At 39.0% G+C, this 21337-nt stretch overlaps 1 protein-coding gene across 1 annotated transcript in view; it reads right to left on the reverse strand.

The window, feature by feature from the left end:
• Nucleotides 1–21337, reverse strand: part of LOC117296665 (dystrophin-like) — a 92056-nt gene that overhangs the window by 53840 nt on the left and 16879 nt on the right. The window contains exons 3-6 of the mRNA XM_033779694.1: nt 20726–20787; nt 9729–9827; nt 8953–9030; nt 2806–2898 (exon numbers count right to left, since the gene is read on the reverse strand). Coding sequence (XP_033635585.1) covers nt 2806–2898; nt 8953–9030; nt 9729–9827; nt 20726–20787 — 332 coding nt within the window. The remainder of the gene's footprint in view (nt 1–2805; nt 2899–8952; nt 9031–9728; nt 9828–20725; nt 20788–21337) is intronic.

Here is a 21337-nt window from a genome sequence, read left to right on the forward strand (position 1 = left end):
AACCTTGATTGCACAAAGTTCTGTGCTTGTACATTGATACATTGATAGCAAAAACCTACAAGTCAAACGTCCTTGGAAAAATCTCACAAATAATCAAGGCAAAGAAGTCCCCCTTTAAGAGTAGCTAAAAAATAGGTCACCAATTATTTGCCAAGACAGGGAATGTTTAATATACTCCCTCTATAAACATCTTTATCTCCGCACAGTACATGCTCAGCCTGACAAAAAATCTGAAGCCGGAAAATAAAACTCTATGTCTGAAACTTGTAATCAACATACATCGAGACAACAAGTACTGTGTCGAGATACCTCAAAGTAATTAATCATTTCTTGGCACATAAAAAAATAAATATGGGGGGCCTGGGCGCAAATAAAATAAGCGAGATCGCCAAATGTAACTCAATGCGGCGGACGATCAGGCATGCCATTAAGACTCATGCATATTGATTGAATATTGTTTTCCATGCGCATATATATAGTGTGTTATCAGATATCAGTCACGATCTGATCTGAAGGAAAAAATGCATAAGAATAGAGAGCCCCCTGGCCCAACGAGTAACTAAAGCATTGCTTCCTGATGAGGCTTGAATGAAATTCTCCCCAAACTAGGCATCATTAAAGGGAAATAGTATGTACCTTTGGTTTTTGGAACCGTTTAATTGTTCTAATCCGATACAAATGTAGATATTTGTATCAATAAAACAAAGGTATGAAAACTTCATTTCAAAAAGTGGTGGCGTTTTTGAGATATAGGAAGAGTAGTCAATAATTGGAATAAACAATCTGAGAAACATATTTGACAGTAACGTTTCTCAAATTCAAATGTTATTAGGGTTACTTGGGCTATAGATCTGCGGACACATCATTTTAAAATTAATCCTCAAGAAATTTAGGTCATCTTTACACCTTTAAATTGGTATGACTTTTATTAGTTGTTTAAATGTAATATGGTCTGGTTTGTTGTTTAGAGTCAAATATTTTATCAAAAAATATATTGAGGGGTCCATACGCAGTTTGGTTCATCTTTTCTTTTTCTTTCTCCCCCCTTCCATCTCAACAGACCATCCAAGTCTCTTCATATTTGAACTTTGTGACACTTCAAGTTCATGATTTTGTTTCCCTCGCAAGTTGAAGAAATGTTAGCCGACAATTTCCTAAAAGTGTTCGCATATATGCGCAAGATTTGCACAGCTTATTGTTCCCCTACCGCAGGTAATAAAATTGCACAAATCGTGTTACCCTCTTAAGTAAAGTTCATGCACAGTAGAAGTACATGTGATTTGTGCACTAACCATGCACTGCATAGTCTTGGTTCCAAGACCATTGGTGTTGCGCGGTCACACACAACCAACGTTCCGATTATGCACGGCAAAAACTGTACACGCTTGTAATGAACGAACGCTAGCGGGCGCTCTGTTTCTCTGATTTAGATCTCACCATGGTGAGCACAGACTCTAGACATGGTGAGATCTAACAGAGAAACAGAGCGCCCGCTAGCGTTCGTTCATTACAAGCGTGTAGTTTTTGCAGTGCATAATCGGAATGTTGGTTGTGTGTGACCGCGCAACACCGATGGTCTTGGAACCAAGACTATGCACTGCACAACAATTACCCCCATCTGCGATGCTGAGGGCACGCATTATAACATAACCCATCTTTAACGAGTCGGCTCCTCTATGAAATGCATGATGGAGCTCTCTGCATATTATTTGTCTGTGCCCATGTCATCAATTTCACAGGTTCCTTTCCCAGTCTGCAGCTTTTATAACTAAAGATATTTTATCGCACCACGGATATTATTACACATTTGAAGCTCAAGTTATTTGACCTTTTAACCTCGGCTGAGATTGTATCCATCACATTTGTGTCAACAGAGTACACTCATTATAGTGGGAAGGAATCAACTACTGCAGGGTGAGATTTGCATCAAGAAAGGAGAGGAGTGAGGGGGATGGATTGACTCCTTGGGAGTGTGACCTTTGACACAGGCTTCAGTAAGAGAGGGGTGTGAATATGAAATTGCGGGGTAGCTGGGATCTACTAATCAGTTGCTTCTTTAAAGGTAGAGATACGACAGCAAATAAATGACCATAAAAACTTGTTTGGTTAAGCACTGCAGCTGGTGAAAAAGTATAAAATATTTTGAGAAAGAATCCCTTTTGAAGTAGGATGGTTTGAAAAAATTGTCACCCCTAAACAATTGAATCTGACCGAAGATTCATGCATGAATCGTAACTCAGCTTTCTGAGGGTTGGTGTCTGTACGCGGCCTTAAATGTGGTTGGTACCCGAAAAGAAAGATAGGTAATTGCAGTGATGAATTTTGAGACCCAATTATTTAGCGCCTTATAAGGGTTTACAAGGTGCTACGGCGCATACAGCAACCGAACACCGGGGCGAACCCCTTCTTTTTTCGAAAAGTGCACTGGGTTCTTTTACATGCGTTACACAACACATGGGACCAACGGCTTTACGTCCCATCCGAAGGACGAAGCAATGGTTAAGTGTCTTGCTTAAGGACACAAGTGTCACTAGCTATGCACAACAAACAGATGCTTACCAGAATAAGGTGCCCAGCCAAGTTACCATGCCACATGTACAATTTTTGAGTGGTATGCTGCTAATATCTGCTTAGCTGACAAAAGCAATATTTTCCACTTCAGCGATTCTATGAAATTTGACCCTGATGTTGCTAAGCAATGATTTCAGCTCACAAACTCCATGAAATTTAAGCATTTCACGTGATGACGCAGTCGATGAATAAAGGCTGAAAAAAAGTTACATATCAACGAAATAGTGCACATACCTGCCAATGTGATATGATACTCCAGACAAGTCCGAGCGTCAGTTTTGGGTTACCGTCGACGATGTCATTGTTACTGATGTTGACAAGACGAACCTACAGGGAGAAATATTCACACTATCAACAAAATGTTATCAAAACAGTCCTGCACAAGACTTGTGAAGCCAACTTAAAGGGTGTGTGTGGGTAGCATTGACAATGGGCGTGTCAACAAAATGACATGTCATTATTGGTCTAGATGTCATTGTCACAAAGTGATGTCATTTGGTGTCATTGTCATCACTTCACATTAAGTTACTGCAACAATAGACCCCTCCTTGCATATTACATCACAAGCCCCGAACAGTCCCCTCACTGTGGTTGATATAGAGCTACCAATGCGCTAAATTTTGGACCGCGTGAGGGCGCTCTCAATAGTATTTTTATCACTTCCGGGGGGTAAACGCGATTAGTCCTGCACAGTTTTAATAGGCGTTCTGTCATTTTTGTTGCGCCGTAGTTTGAAGTTGCTTTAGAGGTGGATTAAAACGGCTTCTCTAAAAGTCTTATTGTCCGTGACAGATTAGATGTCTGGGGTGGTAATGTGTTCCAGTATTTAATAACTGTTTTGGGTATGAATGATCATACCCCCGGAAGTGATTAAGAGCGCCCTAACATGGTCAAAAATATGGCCCATTGGTTGAGAGATATACGCAGTGGTACAAGCATGCATGTTTCCATGGTTTGACATAAAAGATGGCGGCCAGTGCAAGGGGTCTATTGAACCACTTGGTACAGTTCAGCCAGGTATAGGCCCCTAATACAATTGTTTAGTTCCATCCCTCTGGCTGACTCCAACAAAACCATTAAGTGGTGTGACAAATATTCACCAAGTCCTCAACAAAACCTTCCACAAAACCATTAACAAGTAATAACACTGAACCTTTAACGGTTTATTTAAAACATCAAATAAATCTGTCAAGCAGTATTTTCTGCTTAAAACAGCTTTAGAAAATGGGCCAAGATGCCAGAGAGAGATCTGGAGAATCAGCATGTAAGTCAGAGTGTTGACCCTGCCACCAATCCTGATTAAAAGCCACAATAACATGTTCATTGTTTTACAGTCATATACACAAACATAAATGACACCGGAACATAGGCACACAATACAGTATGTCGCTAGAGTGGTCTTTCCACCATGGCCAATGCCGGGCCAATACCTTTAAAGACTTATTCTCAATCAATTATACCTCGGCCATACAATGACCCTGCCTAATACAATTGTCACTTGGCATTACACACAGCAATTTGATTACAACCACTCACCTGGCATGGATACAAGATTTTCAGTCCTTTCAAGCAAGCATGCTTTTGTATACACTACATGTACAACACTGATTATCGGACGCTATTCTACACACCTACATGCGCAAACGTGTATCCCATGCCAATTATGTCCCCTACGTCAACCGTGGCCGTACTACATGTACACTCACTAATTATTAGGCTTCCAAACAAAGAGGACATGACTTCCAAACAATGTTCGGTAATAGCATTCGTAATTATGTTATGTTAAACAAATTCAATTGGCACATTTTATGTATTGAAAGGTGGGGTGTGCACAACATTGGTAAGGAGGAAAATACAAATATTGCACAGCAGATTTAATTGTACAAGTTCACATTGTACGTTATTATAGACGGTCATGGCGGAAAAGCTTCCCTGAAAGGATTTGGGTACTTTTTCAAAATGTCCATAGACTTACATTAAACTTACAGGGTTTGAAGATAATGATAGTGGAAAGCTTCACTTCAAATATTACTTACTGAGGTTCTGTAGTTTTTGAGAAATGAGTAAAACAATGTCATGAAAATCTGTTTGTAAAAGATTTTTTTAAAATTTGTCTCATGAGACGAAAAACAAATTTATGACATTGTTTTACTCATTTCCCAAAAACTACAGCACCTCAGCACGTAATATTTTCAGGGAAGCTTTCTACTATCATTATCTTCAAACTGTGTAAGTTTAGTGTAAATCTGTGGACATTGTGTTTTTTGTCCTACAAAAGTTACATCGACCCTTTAAAATACATACTTGTGAATGCGATTTCAACAGATTGAAATATGCCTCAACAGTGGTCCGCTGGCAAAATGCCAGTTAGGTTTACATCACCAAAGGACCAGTCAAAGTTCACTCTTAAAGTCACCCAGCTGGCTAGTTCAGTGTTGAAAAGCATCCCTATAGACCCTATTGAATATGACGTCACCGTTCAAATATCTGCCCTACAAGATGGCGTCTGTGCGCGTGTGCGTGGGTGTGTGCGTGGGTGTGTGCGTGCATGTGCCGTAGATATCAAACCGGGAGTGCTACGTTCTGCCTGCTTTATTGGTGTATGCATTTGGACGCGCATACGGTTTGACCTACAAGATGGCGATATTCGTAGCAAAAAAGGGGTTATTCAATACGGTCTATTGAATAATAACAAGCTGATGGCAGGCCTTCGTTTTTGAACCGGCAAGGGCACCATGGTAAAGGAGCTCCCTATGAGGAAAGTGTCGCTTCTACCAGAGCATTTCAAAGGCACCAAGGCATTGACCAGGGTGCACAGAGTCAATGGCCTCTTTTGCCTCCATGAAGTATCAGGCCTTCGATGGACCAGTGAAATGACAAGCTCACTGGTCCTGCTGCTGAAAAAGTTAAGGGCAAACCATGGCATCAAAACAATCATCAACAAGGGAAGATGATAGACAGTCCTGCATGCCTCAAAACTGCTAAACCCTGTATGACAGCAATTTTTACTCACAAACCATTCCTACATGTAGATGATAGACAGTTGCGAGTTCCTCTCATTGCTTCCTTGTTTTTGGTTTTGTTTGGGTTTTTTTTCTTCTTCAAGAAACCTTGTATGACAGCAATTTTTACTCACAAACCATTCCTAGATGATAGACAGTCCGGAGTTCCTCTCATTGCTTCCTTGTTTTTGGTTTTGTTTGGGGGGTATCCTTCTTCAAGAAACCTTGTATGACAGCAATTTCTCCTCTGAAACAATGGACCGATCCGGCCTATCAATCAAACTGTGCGCGTTCACCCATTTGACCAATCACAGCAATGATTGTGGTCGGACAAACTTGGTCATGCGTGCGCATATATTTGGCACGCGCAACAGAATCGTCAGATTGTCATTGGGAGTGTTCGTACATGTGTCTTGCTCACGTGCGCGGTGGGCGGAGCTTAGTGGAAAGCCGGAACAGTCCATTCCTTGAGGGAATTGATCCATGTACAATGTTGATACATCAAATGAAGCATGATTGAAAGGGATTCTCATGTGGTAAATTTGAGGTAATTGAGGTTGTAACATGCATTAGCGTTCATGTTTTGGACTCAAGAGTCCATTTGCAGAGTCCATTTGCAAGACAGTCACATTGGCAGGATCAACTGTTAGTGTTACAATAGGTGAGTGCACTATATGCTGTACCGTGGTTACCCAAAAATGTTGAAGATAAGATAGGGCCGTCATATCATCTATGTCAATTGCCAACAGAGATCTGATAATTTACAGCACAGATACCTAGCATCCGCATGTAGAATGTGAAGTATGTCTTGGACGGTTTTAGTTTACAAATTTGTTTTCTATTGAATAAAGCAAGAAGATGTTCAGTTCACCTGGTCTCTAAATACAGATCCCAGTACAGTGTTAGCCAGAATGGTACCTGGGTGTCTGTTGAACACCCTGTCTGTAATTTGAACAACTTTATCATTATTCTTTTGAGTCGTGTTTAAGTTATTTACCGAAATGTTAAACACAGATCTCATTTGGCTCACTTCAGATGTTCATCACAACTTGGGTAAACCCATGCAATGGGGTAGGGATACCCAATCTGAATGCAAGGCTCCACAATACAAAACAGGGTTTGAACCCTGTCCATTAAGATGAAAGGTTTTTTAGTGAATTTTTTTCTGAAGTCAAAGAAAAAAGGAAACCGACTTTTTATTTTTCCTCGACATCAGCCGCAATGTTCACGTAGCAGCCTGCAATTTGTGCGTATCGGTGCGATCCGAGGGAGAACCCTGTAATATTTACACAAAAATGTATCCCACTTCAAGGAGCACCTTCTCTGTGACATTTCCCATGATGACAGCAAAAGCCAAAATAACATCATTGCGTTGACAAATTGCGTTGGCAAAAGTTTGTAATTGGGCAGTATAAAAGAGTCCAACAGCATTTTTTGCCACAGCTTATTTATAACCAACACCACAAGGATATCAACTGACCCACACCGACCATTACCACACCACCTTATAGCAACTTGAACCAAGACAGCTGCCACTTCTAATTGTGACACCATTGAGTAAGGCAACCCCGAAAGCCAATTAGCATTTTCCAATGAGATGCCAACAATGTTAACAAACAAACATCATTAATTTATAACAAAGTTGAAGTCGATAATTTGGCAGTATTTAAGATAGACAGCATTTGCGCCCCTACCCCCCCCCCCCTATTACCAATACCACAAGGGAATTGACTGACCTACAAGAATACCATACTGACCATTACCATACCACCTTAAAGGAACTTGAACCAAGACAGGTGCCACTTCTGATAGTGATACCATTGAGGTAGGCCATACCCGCTAGCCAGTGGTCAGTATGTGTGGTCATGGTCATGATGGCACGATCCATACAGACCCATCTGCCCCCTAGAGATCCCAGAATTGACCCTCTAATTGAATCCTTCCAGTCTGGTGATTGGCGTCAGATATCGTGTTTATATTCATATATGAAGTACAGCTATTCTCTAATAACTTTGTAATTGAAAGCAGTAGGGGTGAGAAGACAGTTTTCCCCCAAAAAATGGTTATCATATAGCAGATTTGTTTTGCAAAAGAAGTCAGTAATCTTCAATTTTTAGTCTTTAAAGCCATTGGACACTTTCTGAACAGAACAAAAATTAAAAGTTCACAGATTTACAAATGACTTACAGGGTTTATAGTATTAAATGGTGAAAGACTTCCCTTGAAATATTATTCCATAAAATGCTTTACTTTTTGAGAAAACATTAAAACAATTATCAATTCTCGATATCGAGAATAACGGATTTATTTTAAACACATGTCATGACACGGCGAAACGTACAGAAACAAGGGTGGGTTTTCCCGTTATTTTCTCCAGACTCCGATGACCGATTGAGCCTAAATTTTCACAGGTTTGTATAAAAGTTGTGATACACAAAGTGTGGGCCTTTGGACAATACTGTTTACCGTTGTTGTGCGAATGCTTTAAAGAGTCTTCAACATCAAACAAACCAATACAAATCTTGACAACACCTTTTTCATGCAGAAAACTTGCACTCATTTGTTCAAAATATTTGTCCAATGATCACATTGTCATAGAGGCTAGGGGCTGATTTCACAAAGCACTAAGATTCATTTTAGGATGTGTTGTCAGTATTACCATAGTGGTTTGTAGCGTGACATCAAAGTTAGCTTAGCAAATAAGAGTGATTCCCTGTTAAGATCAACCTTACTTCTTTGTGAAATCGAGCCCAGCATTTTCCTGAAGACAGTCTAAGCAAACTGATCGAAACTTCAAGTTAATACACCACTGGTTTTTTTTTTACCCACCACAACTCATTAGCCATGGAGAGATTATTACATGATGTTCCCGCAAACCTTACTAAATCAACAATTCAAATTTAGAAAGGCAAACAAATTGCGTTAAATTCACAAATTGATCCAACAGATTGGAAAGATACAAAGAAAAATGTATGAATGCTTCATATCAAACATCCTTGAGGACCACAGTATACATTGGGTCCCTAATCAAGTTATCAAGGTTCAAAACAAATCTACACTACACCTGGGCATAATTTCATAGGTGTGTAACGGTTATTTTATCAAACTTTTCATGCTAACTATGGCAGAAAGCTATTTCAAAGGTTACCAAGGATATTTGGGCAGCCAGCTTCAAAGTGCATTCACCATGAATATGCACCGTTACGGCGTTTTCATACACTACAGGAAGCCCTTTTCATGTGCTTACAATTATGTACATGTAGCAGCACTATGGATTCGAAACTCGGCAGTAATAAAACAATCGGCCGCTAAACATCTCTATGAAATTGGTCCCTGGGTGTAACAAGCAGTTTAATTGTTTCCAGGGGGAGTTTATTACCTGATATTGGCTTAATATTTGCAGAGCTCTGTTGACGTTGTTCAAGTGATGCAATCGCATATGACCCTTCTCTCGTTTCTGCAAGTAATACAAACATCTTGGGTGAGAATTGTTATCTTTCAGTCTACTTGGTAATAATATGCACTTAAATCCTCATATACTGGTACATGTACATGGCCTCTGTTGCCAAGTCTTTGGCCTTGATGCCCCCTTCACAATATTCCTACAGACTTTCAAGTTGTCCAATGCAAGTACCCTTTGCAAAAAGAAAACGGCCTTGCCCTCTCAAATGAAATTCCAGACATGCTCTACTAGTACCTTCACTTACATCCTCATTATACATGACCTCTGTTGCCAAGTCTTTGGCCTTGACGCCCCCTTCACAATATTCCTACAGACTTTCAAGTTGTCCAACGCAAGTACCCTTTGCAAAAAGAAAACGGCCTTGCCCTCTCGAATGAAATTCCAGACATGCTCTACTAGTACCTTCACTTACATCCTCATTATACATGACCTCTGTTGCCAAGTCTTTGGCCTTGTTGCCCCCTTCACAATATTCCTACAGACTTTCAAGTTGTCCAATGCAAGCACCCTTTGCAAAAAGAAAACGGCCTTGCCCTCTCAAATGAAATTCCAGACATGCTGCACAGGCAACTTCACTTTAATCCTCAATACAAAAAATTCACACTCAAGTGCGCTAAAGAAACTTTCTTAATGGCACAGAAAAGCCTTGAAGATATTTATTCTGTGGATGTTATCTTAGGGTGGGTACTTACTAGTTTTTGTCCACCGAGGACTTCTAGAAGGGAGAGTAGATGGTTGCCGTCCCTCAGGTCTAGGAAAAGATCGTTCACCAGGCTGCTGCTTTGTTTGTCCTAAATAGAAAAATAAAACAGAAAGTAAAGAAATAGTTGTGTGTAAATTCATCATGATATGCTGTCTAACAGTAGTGTACAGTACCTTCCAGAAAAATGAAGTTGAATTTGTTTGTGCACTGCAAGGAACCCAGGTAACCACCAAATGTGTAATCAACACGCACAAAGCTTCACTGCTAAGTTGACATTTTGCCAATTCAGTAGGCCTAAAGAGTGAATACAAATGATGAAATTGCAAAATTTGTGAATTGAAAAAAAAACATCAAAAACAGTCATGTAACTACAAGGAGGCAGCAATTGCCTCTGTTGCCCTGGTCTTGGCCTAGCTGCCCCTTCAAAGGTTTCCCAAGCTCCGCCCTTCAGACGGGATGGGAATCTGTATGTCCTGTAAATTTACACGTATTGCTAACAGAAGGGGCAGTGGCTGCTGAGTGTGCTGCAACACCTAGTAAACCCTTGCATAAGATGGCCTCACAATTAAAAAACTTCAAAACCTGTCTTTCTTTCTCTTTGTTCCACAGTTAATGTAGAACTAGAGATGTTGACGCAGTAAGAGCCATTTTGGTAGGTTTTTGATTTTCCAGCAAAGTTTGATGGCAAAGGTGCAGTAGATAAAGGAAAAATGTCAGGCTGGCTTGGCCCAATTTCATAGAGCTGACCGAGGTCGAGGAGAAAATATTTCTTTATTATTGCTAAGCAGAAATGAGCGGAATACGGTGTAAATGATGCATGTGAAATGACACAGTAGTTTAGCTGGTAACCTTTTTCTAATGAGCATAACATTTCAGAGCCAACACTACTCAAAAAGAGCAAAAAGATATATTCACATGTTGTTATGCAAAATTTTAATTCTACTCAAGCATATCGTTGTTGTGCTTCCATGTGGCTAACTTTTGTGCCTTGAAAACAGCTCTATGAAATTGGGCCCTGGTGTTTGTTTTTGAGTTGTTTGATACCATTATCCGATATCAGAGGCAATCAACACTGGCATGGAGGGGATTACCTCCAATGGCTCCATTTACTAAGTGGTATATCAGGCCTGAACATTCCTATATATCCAGGCATGATATTTGGTCCTTGGAAAAAAAAGTAGAACATTTTTATTGCGTTTACACTTGGTCCGGTAGGGGCGATCAAAGGAGGATCAGATCCTGCACGGGTGATCAAGGGCAATCAACAACTAATGTAAATGCAAGAGTGATCAGGATCTGATTCTCTTATTTGATCCTCCTTAATTGCGAGATCAAAGGAGGATAAGATCTTGCCAGGTGGATCACAAACGCAGGATCAGACACATCAATTTGACGCACCAACTTCCAGACTCATCGAACCATCTCTATGATCGAACAGACTAGGGGATGTGGGCGAGTTCCAAAACACTAAAATCCGTCAATATATCAATATTACTCATGATACTATTTTGACATCAATATCCTCGATGTCAAACACACTTTAAGGATGTGAGATTATCCGGATCAAGTGTAAACACAATGCAGAACAATTTTTCTGAATTTTCCAAGGTCCAAAAAATCAGAAAACAGACTTAAGTAGGAAGAATATCATGCCTGTATATCTTCTCTTAATAAACACCTCTGTGAATTTAAAGATGGTAAAGACCCAAGAGGAACCTTTTGGCCATATTGACTCAGATTCAATAAACCATAATAATAACATCAACATGGCTGGTCTTTAACACTCGTCTGCGAGCCTGCTTGGGGCATGTACACATTTTTATCATTTGTCCTTGGGTGGGCAAAACCTATAAAATAACCTGCTGACAAGTGCAACTCTGGCAGCTGCTTTTAAAAAATATGAGCTGAAAGTTTTGACCAGTTACAGTACAATAATGCTTTGGGAAAACTTTTAGCATTCACTCTTTCTGTGCCAAGGTCGTGTGTGTACGATTTATTTGTTGTATTCCTCAAGTGCCAATACTGTACATGTATGATCATTTTATGTATTCAAAAGTGTACCTCAAAAAGCTGGGCATTTAAAACCTTTTAGGAACAAAAATAACAGGCAGATAATTAAAAGACCACTTGCATATGATGTCACAGGCTTACAATAGACCTTATCGCAAATACCGGGGCACGCGCGTAAAGCTTGGAATTAGGTGCATTGTGGTCTTGCTGGTATCAAAATTTGATCCATATATATCCCACAATGCACCTCATTCAACAGTCTGCGCTTGCGCATTGGTATTTGCGATAAGGTCTATGTACATTGTACAACAGTGCCCACACAGGCCTAGAATTTCATCTTTGAAAGTGTTGAAAGGGCAAGGCAATTTTCATTTTGCAAAGGGCACTTCATGGGAAACTTTTGAAGGGCACCAAGGCCAAGACCCAGGGGCAACGGAGGCCATTTTTAAAAAAAATCTCTCAAAACTTTATTTGTAGGGAATGATTTCATCCAGCAATTTTGCTTAGCAAAATATTTTGACAGAACAGACTTTGTGCACACAGAAAGGTAATGTTGAGTAGCAAATGATGATTTTTAGTAGCAACTGATACAATTTGTGTAGCGCTATTCGAGGGAAATCGTTCACTGAGATTTAATATTGTAGTTAAGTTCCATTGGTTTGCTTTTTTCAGCGCTTTGATCTTGTTGAAGAGGCGCTTTACAAATGCTTTGTCGTATGTATGTCCTCCGAGGCCTGCATGTAATTCCAGCCCTGCCCTCATTGAAGTCAATAAAGACCTATCATTGGCTAAGAGGCGTGCACAGAATAATAAGCAGGACAGTTTTTTTGTTTTTTTTAACTTAGTAGTCTCCCAACTTCTGGAATCTACTCCGCGGCAGTAGAATAAATAGCAAGACAAGTTCCCATAGAATACATATCTACACAGCAAAGTAGACATGTATACACGGTGCTACCACAAACCGATTATACATTGATACCTCAACATGCAATGCCTCAATTCCCAAATACATGACATGGCATAAATACATTCTAAATGGACTGCGAAATGTTTATAAGAACATGTGTACATCCATGGACATACAATTTATGACACCTTCTGGCACGGTATGACGGTGACTTAAATATTCCAACCCTAGATCCTAAAGGATCTGTTATCAATTCCTGGAGGAAAGAATTCATAACATCTTAGACTTCAACTTTCCCAAAGTTTAAAGAGATGCAGTGGCCACAGGACTTTCTCTACCAGTACCAAGGTTGAAATTTACACTGGAACCGAGGCAAGTGATTTTAGCATCAGGTTCAGTTAACTCATGACCGGACAGCGGCCCTTCAATGGCAAAACAGCCAAACTCAATAATTTTTGTTCTGGTCCATAGTTTTAATTCTGATTGTAAAAAAGAATTGGTCCAGTAAAAGTTTTTTAAAAAAAAACAACAAACAACAGCTCAAGTCCGGGTGATATTATGTGTAAGCGAATGCAATTGATTAATAAACTTTGTAGTACACACACAAATAATGCTTAATACTACAAAAAGGTTTCTTGCATACTATTTGTTTGCAACCTACATGTATGTACAAGCAAGTATAAAAATTGTTCAGGCAGAATGTGTACTCTTTCTCAGAATCAAACTTTCATATTTTCCCTTTTTTCAAACATTATTTCCAGGGGGTTGAACAAAGAATTGGCAAGAGTGGGATTCGAACCAACGACCTCCAGATTAACGTGCCGCGCTCTACCAACTGAGCTATCTAGCCCTAAGTTGGCAGTGTCCCTATTTTGTCAATATCTTTGTCAGTTTCCCTTGTTGTTTATATTGATAACATTATTTCCATTACAGATTTATACAAGTTCACATAGTGATATTTGGTTTATATGCATCCCTTAATAATCCCAGTGTTGTATCTTTAATTGTGCTTATAACTGCTATAAATACATTTGCCTCTTCAAGACTTTTTTGAGCAGATCCCTTTGTATACTGCCCAGGCACATTATCAGAACATTCCAATAAATTCCCGAATGAATTACTGAGGATTTGACATAACAGATGAAACTCAAGGATGTCTAAGTTTGTTTCCATTCATTCTGCTTCAGTTGAGAGGTTGCAAGGAAGATGTCCTTGGTTTGTCACCACCAGAACCAAAAAGCCCAATCTTTAAAGGCAGTGGACACTATTGGTTATTACTCAAAATAATTATTAGCATGAAACCTTACTTGGTAACAAGTAACGGGGAGAGGTTGTTAGTATAAAACATTGTGAGAAACAGCTCCCTCTGAAGTGAAGTAGTTTTCGAGAAAGAAGTAATTTTCCACGAATTTGATTTCGAGACCTAAGATTTAGAATTTGAGGTCTCGAAATCAAGCATCTGAAAGCACACCATTTCTTGTGACAAGGGTGTTTTTTCTTTCATTTATACCTCGCAACTTCGACGACCAATTGAGCTCAAATTTTTCACAGGTTTGTTAATTTATGCATATGTGGAGACAATTACCAATAGTGTCCAGTGTCTTTAAAGGCAAAGTATACATTTGGTTTTTGGAACCATTTGATTGTTTTAATCCTTTGTAAATATAGACGTTTACAATGAATTTCATTTCAAAAGATCGCCAGGTTTATGAGAAAATGTCCGCTCAGTCCATGCAGGAAAATAAGGAAAACACAATTTGTGAATTTTACTCAGTAATGCTTCTTAAATTCAAATTTTACAGAAATGCCAAGTTCAGAGGCCATTTATGCATGAGATTTTTCGAAGCCTACCCCCCTACTAAAATCCTCCGCTCACTACTTCTGCCTGTTGTTGAAGAGTCTGTGCTCATTGAGCACAATGAACGAATTTGCTAAACGAATCGGGACAAACTTGTGCGCAATATGCGTTTGGCGATCTGAATCTGCTGGGAGAGCAAAAGCGTGTGCAATCTGCAAATTTGCGCTATGTTTGTACGGCAGCTCAAGTTGGTGATTCTGATAAACTGCGTGCAATCTGAAGATTGTGCAAACTTTGTTTTTTTGTACACACGTGCGCAATATGGCAATGCATTGTCGTTATTTTTTTTTTTTTTTTTCCTCCGGTCTCTGGCCCCAATGCGTGAGAACATGGTTGCGGCGTGTGAGAGCGTGAGACAGACCCCTAATGCGTGAGTCTCACGCCTTATGCGTGAGACTTGGTAGGTCTGCATTTATAACCACAATACTTCAAAGTGAAAGGCTTCTCAAAGTGCCTTACACTATTGAAAGCTGTTGTAGGCCTCTAACCAAAAGTTGTTGCTATTGAAGAGTGGTTACCAAACATATAGGCCCTACCTTTCCTTTAAGTACAGCGACTCATTTTTGCACTGAGCATTTTCATGCAAGAAACAACCTTCTTGCAAAATTAAGATAAAATATATTTTTGCACCGATGCGACGATCAGGGGAATTGATTCCTCTTTTCCTACACAACAAGACAGAACATTTGTAGTTTTGAAAGTTCTTACTAACTCCAAATATTTCTGTACCCCTGATCTTCCTTGAAGCAGTCGGTTACATGTGAAATATTTCCAGCAAACAAAATCTATATCAAGGAAGCTCCTAAAAACATTGCCTCTCATCCCGTGAACAAAGTTCACCAACTAAAAACAGGTATTCTTAAAGGTATTCTTAAAGGAACACGTTGCCTTGGATCGGTCGAGTTGGTCTTTGGAAAGCGTTTGTAAACTTTTGTTACAAAATGCATATATGGTTAGAAAGATGTTGTAAAAGTAAAATACAATGATCCACACAAATTTCCTCGAAATTGCGTGTTTTCCTTTTACTTTGCAAACAAACATGGTTGGCCATTTAAGGGAGTCAAAAATTTGTCTCCCATAAATGGCCGACCGCGTTAGTCGACGAGCTAAAAGGAAAACCACGCAATTTCGATCGATACTTGTGTGGATCATTGTATTCTACTTTTAAAATATCTTTCTAATTACATGCATCTTATAACAAACGGTTTATAATGCTTTTCAAAGACCAACTCGACCGATCCAAGGCAACATGTTCCTTTAATCACCATGGCAACCAGAGAGAGAACATGGACGAGGATGAAGAGGACTGCATCTTCTCCTCTGGCATTCCTTCACACATCACGCCACCTTGTCAACAGAATAAAAGTTCATCAATCACTGCTTATCACCCTCTGAATACCTCCGGACCAGGTCTCTCAGTATTGATTTGTCTGTCGGGGCATCGCGAACGCTAATCGCATCGTTCCGCTGAATTCAAACGTGGTACGTGTGCCAGTTCAGCGCTTCAAAGACTGGCCACTCCCACTGTTAAGCAATGTACGATAGGTTTACTGTATAGGCATGAATGGAAAAGTATACCCAAAGTTTGTTTTTTTTAATTGTTCTGATTTTTTTAATCCTATATAAATGTAGATGTACACAATAAAACTATCATCTGTGTCAGGTACATGTATATCGCTAAAAATATTGAGCGAATACGTCCACACACGAAGAATAATCCTCAAAGGTGAAGGGTTATTTTTCCAAGATGGAGTCTTGCCAGTCAGGGCATTCAGAGGTATTTTGTTTTTATGCGCCTAGCTCAAAAGCAAAAAGGTTGAAGTTTAAAGACAGTGGACACTATTGGTAGTTGTCAAAGACTACTCTTCACAGTTGGAGTATCTCTATATATGCATAAAATAACAAAGCTGTGAAAATTTGAGCTCAATCGGTCATCGAAATTGCGAGATGATAATGACAGGAAAAAACACCCTTGTCACACGAAGTTGTGTGCGTTTAGATGGTTGATTTCGAGACCTCAAATTCTAAATCTGAGGTCTCAAAATCAAATTCGTGGAAAATGACTTCTTTCTCGAAAGCTACACTACTTCAGAGGGAGCCGTTTCTCACAATGTTTTATACTATCAACCTCTCCCCATTACTTGTTATCAAGTCAGGTTTCATGCTGGTAATTATTTTGAGTAATTACCAATAGTGTCCACTCCAATTAAGTGGTAGGAAAATATATTTGGTATCTTTTCAAGAGGCTGAAAGACCTTTCAATATTTTTTTTATTTCACTTTTTATTATTTAGCAATCAGCAATTGGGGAGCTTATTTAGTGTGAATAATCCTGTTAATCTGAGCAGCAAGCGTGTCAAGGATATGTACACACATGTAGGAACTCCCAGCATTGTGTAGGTAGGCACCAGGTAGACATGTCATACATTGCATGTACTGTTCAGCACGGTGACAAAACATATCAGTTAAAGGCAGGGTATACATTTGGTAATTGCCACTTGCATACAATAATTAACCTGTGAAAATTTGGGCTCAATTGGTTGCAAGAAAATATTAAAGAAAAAACAACGCCCTGTTGCACTGAATACAGATGCTTAAGAAAGGCTTCATGGCTGAAAACTTTCTCAGAGTCAATCAAATCTTAGGGTGAAAAATTGCCTCTTTCGCGAAAAATTACTTAGAAGGGGGTGATTTCTAACAATGTTTTATTATTATCAACAACTCTCCAGTGCTCTAAATCAAGTAAGTTTTAATAGTGATTAATTTTTGGAGTAACTACCAAAGGTATGCTACCACCAAATGCTGAGGGTGGACTAGAAATATTCAAAGAGTGGAAACACAAATTTAACCCACCACACCCATTGCTTAGTCAATACTTATGAAAATGTGTAGTGTTTTTCAGATGACGCAATTCATAAATTATAAAATAGTTTTTAAAAGAGACTAAAATAAAAAGCCTTTAAAATAGTGGCAGTGATATGAAAATGAGTAGTGTTTTTCAGATGATGCGACTCATAAATTATATTTCAAAAATGTTTTAAAGAGACTAAAAGAAAAAGCCTTTAAAATAGTGCCAGTGATATGAAAATTAGTAGTGTTTTTCAGATGATGCGACTCATCGTTATAAAACAATTTCTAAAAGAGCCTTTAAAATAGTGGTAGTGAAAATGAGTAGTGTCTTTCAAATGGTGCAATACATGAGTTATAAAAACATTTTTAAAAGGGGCCAAAATAAAATACCTTTAAAATAGTGGCAGTTATCATTGGATTATAATCTTTAAATCCATTATTACAACAAAAAACATCCGATGTATATTCGTTTAATCAATATCTCAAAGCAGGTGTTTCAATTTGAGGTGCTGTAATCATTTGAAAATGTGTCAAAAAGTGTTTTTAAACTTGTTTTAAAAAAAGAGCATGTACATGCAGAGTTTGTCCTTAACTTTTCCTAGTAAAAAGCCAACAGGGTCAGATTTGTCACTTATTAGTCCATATTTCAAATTAATTAGGAGCATTCTTCATTTTTGACTGGTTCTTAGGTGTTTAACTGGCACTTGGGGGGAAAACCTCAAAGGTCAAAGTGGTCCGTCTGGCTGCGGCTGCAGTGCAAGCAGGCCTGATCAATTCAGAGGTAATTGCCTCTGTTGCCACTGGTCATTTCCTTGGCGCCCCTTTAAATGGTTCCAATAGAAGTTATCAAGGTCCTCATAGAGCCTAGAGGTGCCCTTTAAAGAAGAAAATGCCTTGGTGCCCTTCCAAAAATGAAGCATCAGGCCTGAAAAGTGTTTCCAAAAACGATGTGTCAATCACATATTAATATGTTTAATATCGTTTTGAGTTCATGTCCCACACTAAACAAAAAGGCCACCAGAAAACATTTAGCAAAAGAACCAGTGTAAAAGCTGACAGACACATGACATGACAAGCTAACTTATCCTGCCGCTTAGTCAATAAAAAAGATAAGTCCAAAAACGTTCCTCCCTTGTAATGTCACTGCTCTCTAAAACAGGTCAACTACATGCATGTAAGACGGACTCTGTTGTGACACTATCAAACCCTGAAGTAGGAAGCACTTAACCGCCCACAATATAATCCCTTCTGAGACACGCTGGAATTACCGCTGCCTACAAGGTAATTCAAATGATCTTACGGTTGGATTTTGTCAGATTTTTTATAAATCAGGATAACAACATTTACATGCAACAAATGTTCGTAACAGCTGACATCTTTTTATAGATGACTGGATTAGTCGCTTCTCGTAGGGTTGACATGAAAAAGGAATTTAATGTCATTTTGTGTTCACATAAAGTACGTATGAACCATAGTTATATTTATTTTCAGTGCAGTGGTGTTCCACATTTTTCTGGCACTGAAAAATGATGATCATTGACAGGATGGTATAAGGATGTGGAACATAGGAAAATGCAACTGCTCATAAATTTGTGTAATCTTTAACAATGTATGACCCTACCTTTAACCACCAGACCAGTTTAATTTTGAAAGTGCAGAGTGCATTGAAAGTACATAAACTGTACACTCAAACATCACATTTCACGCCTTCCTGAGATCACAGGCTTTGCAAGAGCGAAATTCTGTTCACCTGACTATTTTCGACTGTTTGCAGGGTCAACCTTGCTTTCAAATGTCCAATGGTGAATTTCATGAAAAGATGCACAATCCCCTTTTTTTATTTACCTGCACCAGGAATTAAATCTGATGAATGTAAAACATTCCTGAAAACGGCTTCCTGGTCTGGGTTCCAGAACCTCCCAGAGGAGACATTTCTAACAGTTTTCCACTTAACAAAAAAAGGCAGGATACCAGTCACATATAGTACACATGGCATAGCACTTTGTCAGGTAAACTTACTCCAGGGTAAGCACTTTTTGTATTGTGCTTAGCTACTTTGTGTCCATTATAAGCAGCTCTATGAAATTGGACCCTTTTCATTTTCACTGAGGTGAGTGTAACAATGTAGCTACAGAGGGGGGGGGGGCTGTGAACATTACAGCCTCAATTTTCGTGAGCAAGACGAAGACTCAATGAAAGGAGCTGTTGCCTTTACCTCATCCAGATTGCATCTTATCATGAATCACAGCTTCGTGTCATTCCGTACGGGTAAACCTTTCACTATCCCAAGCTCATGCTCTAATTATAAAGGGAGAAATAGGTCGTCCAACAAACAGGTAAATAATTGAAGGGAACAGCTAATGTCAGTTTGAATGGAATTGAGTAAGCACTAGATCAAGTTAGAATTCAAGACCCTTGTTTGAAAGGTGTTTTTTTTTTCTTTTTTTTTTTCTTTTTTGAGTGACCTGAATTCGGTATTCGCTCAAACAAGTCTTTAGGATTTTGGTCATCATCCCCATTCTAAATTTATTGAAACATTACAAAGATTTGTTTTATATTATATTTTATACTATATAGTGAAGAAGCTGAGTCCGCGATATATGCAAGCTTGTAATTTATTGACAAAGTTCATATTGTCCACTCACACATTCAATACAGTCAATGCAAATGAGGGAGTTAATTTTAATTTTTTTAACACATTCTGCAACCTCTTTCGCATTAGCGTACTTCAGCCAAACTAAAATTTGAGTCCAAATGACCCCCGTTTTGAAACATCCTAAGGAGGCCCCTAGATGTACAAGTGTAGAAAAATCCACTTCACTGAGTGGAAACAAGGTTGTTTTGAGAGTGTTTTTTTGGGGTGTATTGGCAGAAAGTTTGCTTGTTTTGGCAGTCCGATACCCTAGAGAACCCTGCAGCCAATTTCACGAAACGCTAGGATTAATCCTATCTCGAGTTAGGACGGGTAACCCGTCTTAACTTAGGACGGGCACATTGTGTCCTAACATATAAGGATACGGAACTTAAGTCGTCCTAAGTCCTAATATTAATCCCAAGGTACGATGAGTTTGGTGAAATCGACGGCTGGTCAATAAATAATATGTTTCCTAGACCTGATACTCCATTGAGGCAGTGGAGGCGATTGCCTCCATGCCCCCTGATCATTGCCTCGGTGCCCTTAATAATACTTCAGTAGAAATTTACATTCCTCATTGGGTGCCCTTTTCCAAAGAGAAAATGCCTTGGTGCCCTTGCCCTTTCAAAAAACAAAGCATACAGGCCTGCTTTCCTATGATTTGATCATTGATTGATACACTGTACCATCATCGTGTACCTTCCATTACACACTGTGACAGACTTACCTTTGATAATTGTGAGTTGACCCACTTTGTAAATGTCTTCTTCTGTATGTCTTCTCGCTGATCTGCAGAAACGACAAGCAAGAAATTGGGGGATTATATACATTGGAAAACTAGAATGATATCTGATTGTTTATTCTTAAACCCCAGTTTTATTCATGACTTGTGTGCAATTTGTTTGGCTGCTGAAATAAGCCAGATTATTTATGGATGATAAATCTTTGTTGATATACTGCCTGAAGAATGATATCATAAATTTTGAATACTTTATCTACGGTGCATTTGTCACTACTTGTATATTTCATGGCGAACACAAGTAGGGTGTAGGTTGGATACGGTGTTTTTACATCTAATAAAAGTAATAACAAAATCTTTTAAAACCAATTCGAAATCTAACAAAGTGATTATGTACAAGTCATCTCCGTAAGATTTGTTTTATATGACCGGTTAAGAGAGTATAGTTTCCTTTTTGCATGTGTTTCGCAAGGAGAGTGGAAGGGGGGAAACTTCACAGGAGACATCCAAGTTCTAAAAATAGTCTCAAGGTGTGATATTTCTATAGACACACAAATTAACCTTAACGAGAGTCAGCCTTCTTGTTGTTTGGATTATTAA

The sequence above is a fragment of the Asterias rubens genome, chromosome 11 (genome assembly GCF_902459465.1).
Source record: "Asterias rubens chromosome 11, eAstRub1.3, whole genome shotgun sequence".
Classification (NCBI taxonomy): domain Eukaryota; kingdom Metazoa; phylum Echinodermata; class Asteroidea; order Forcipulatida; family Asteriidae; genus Asterias; species Asterias rubens.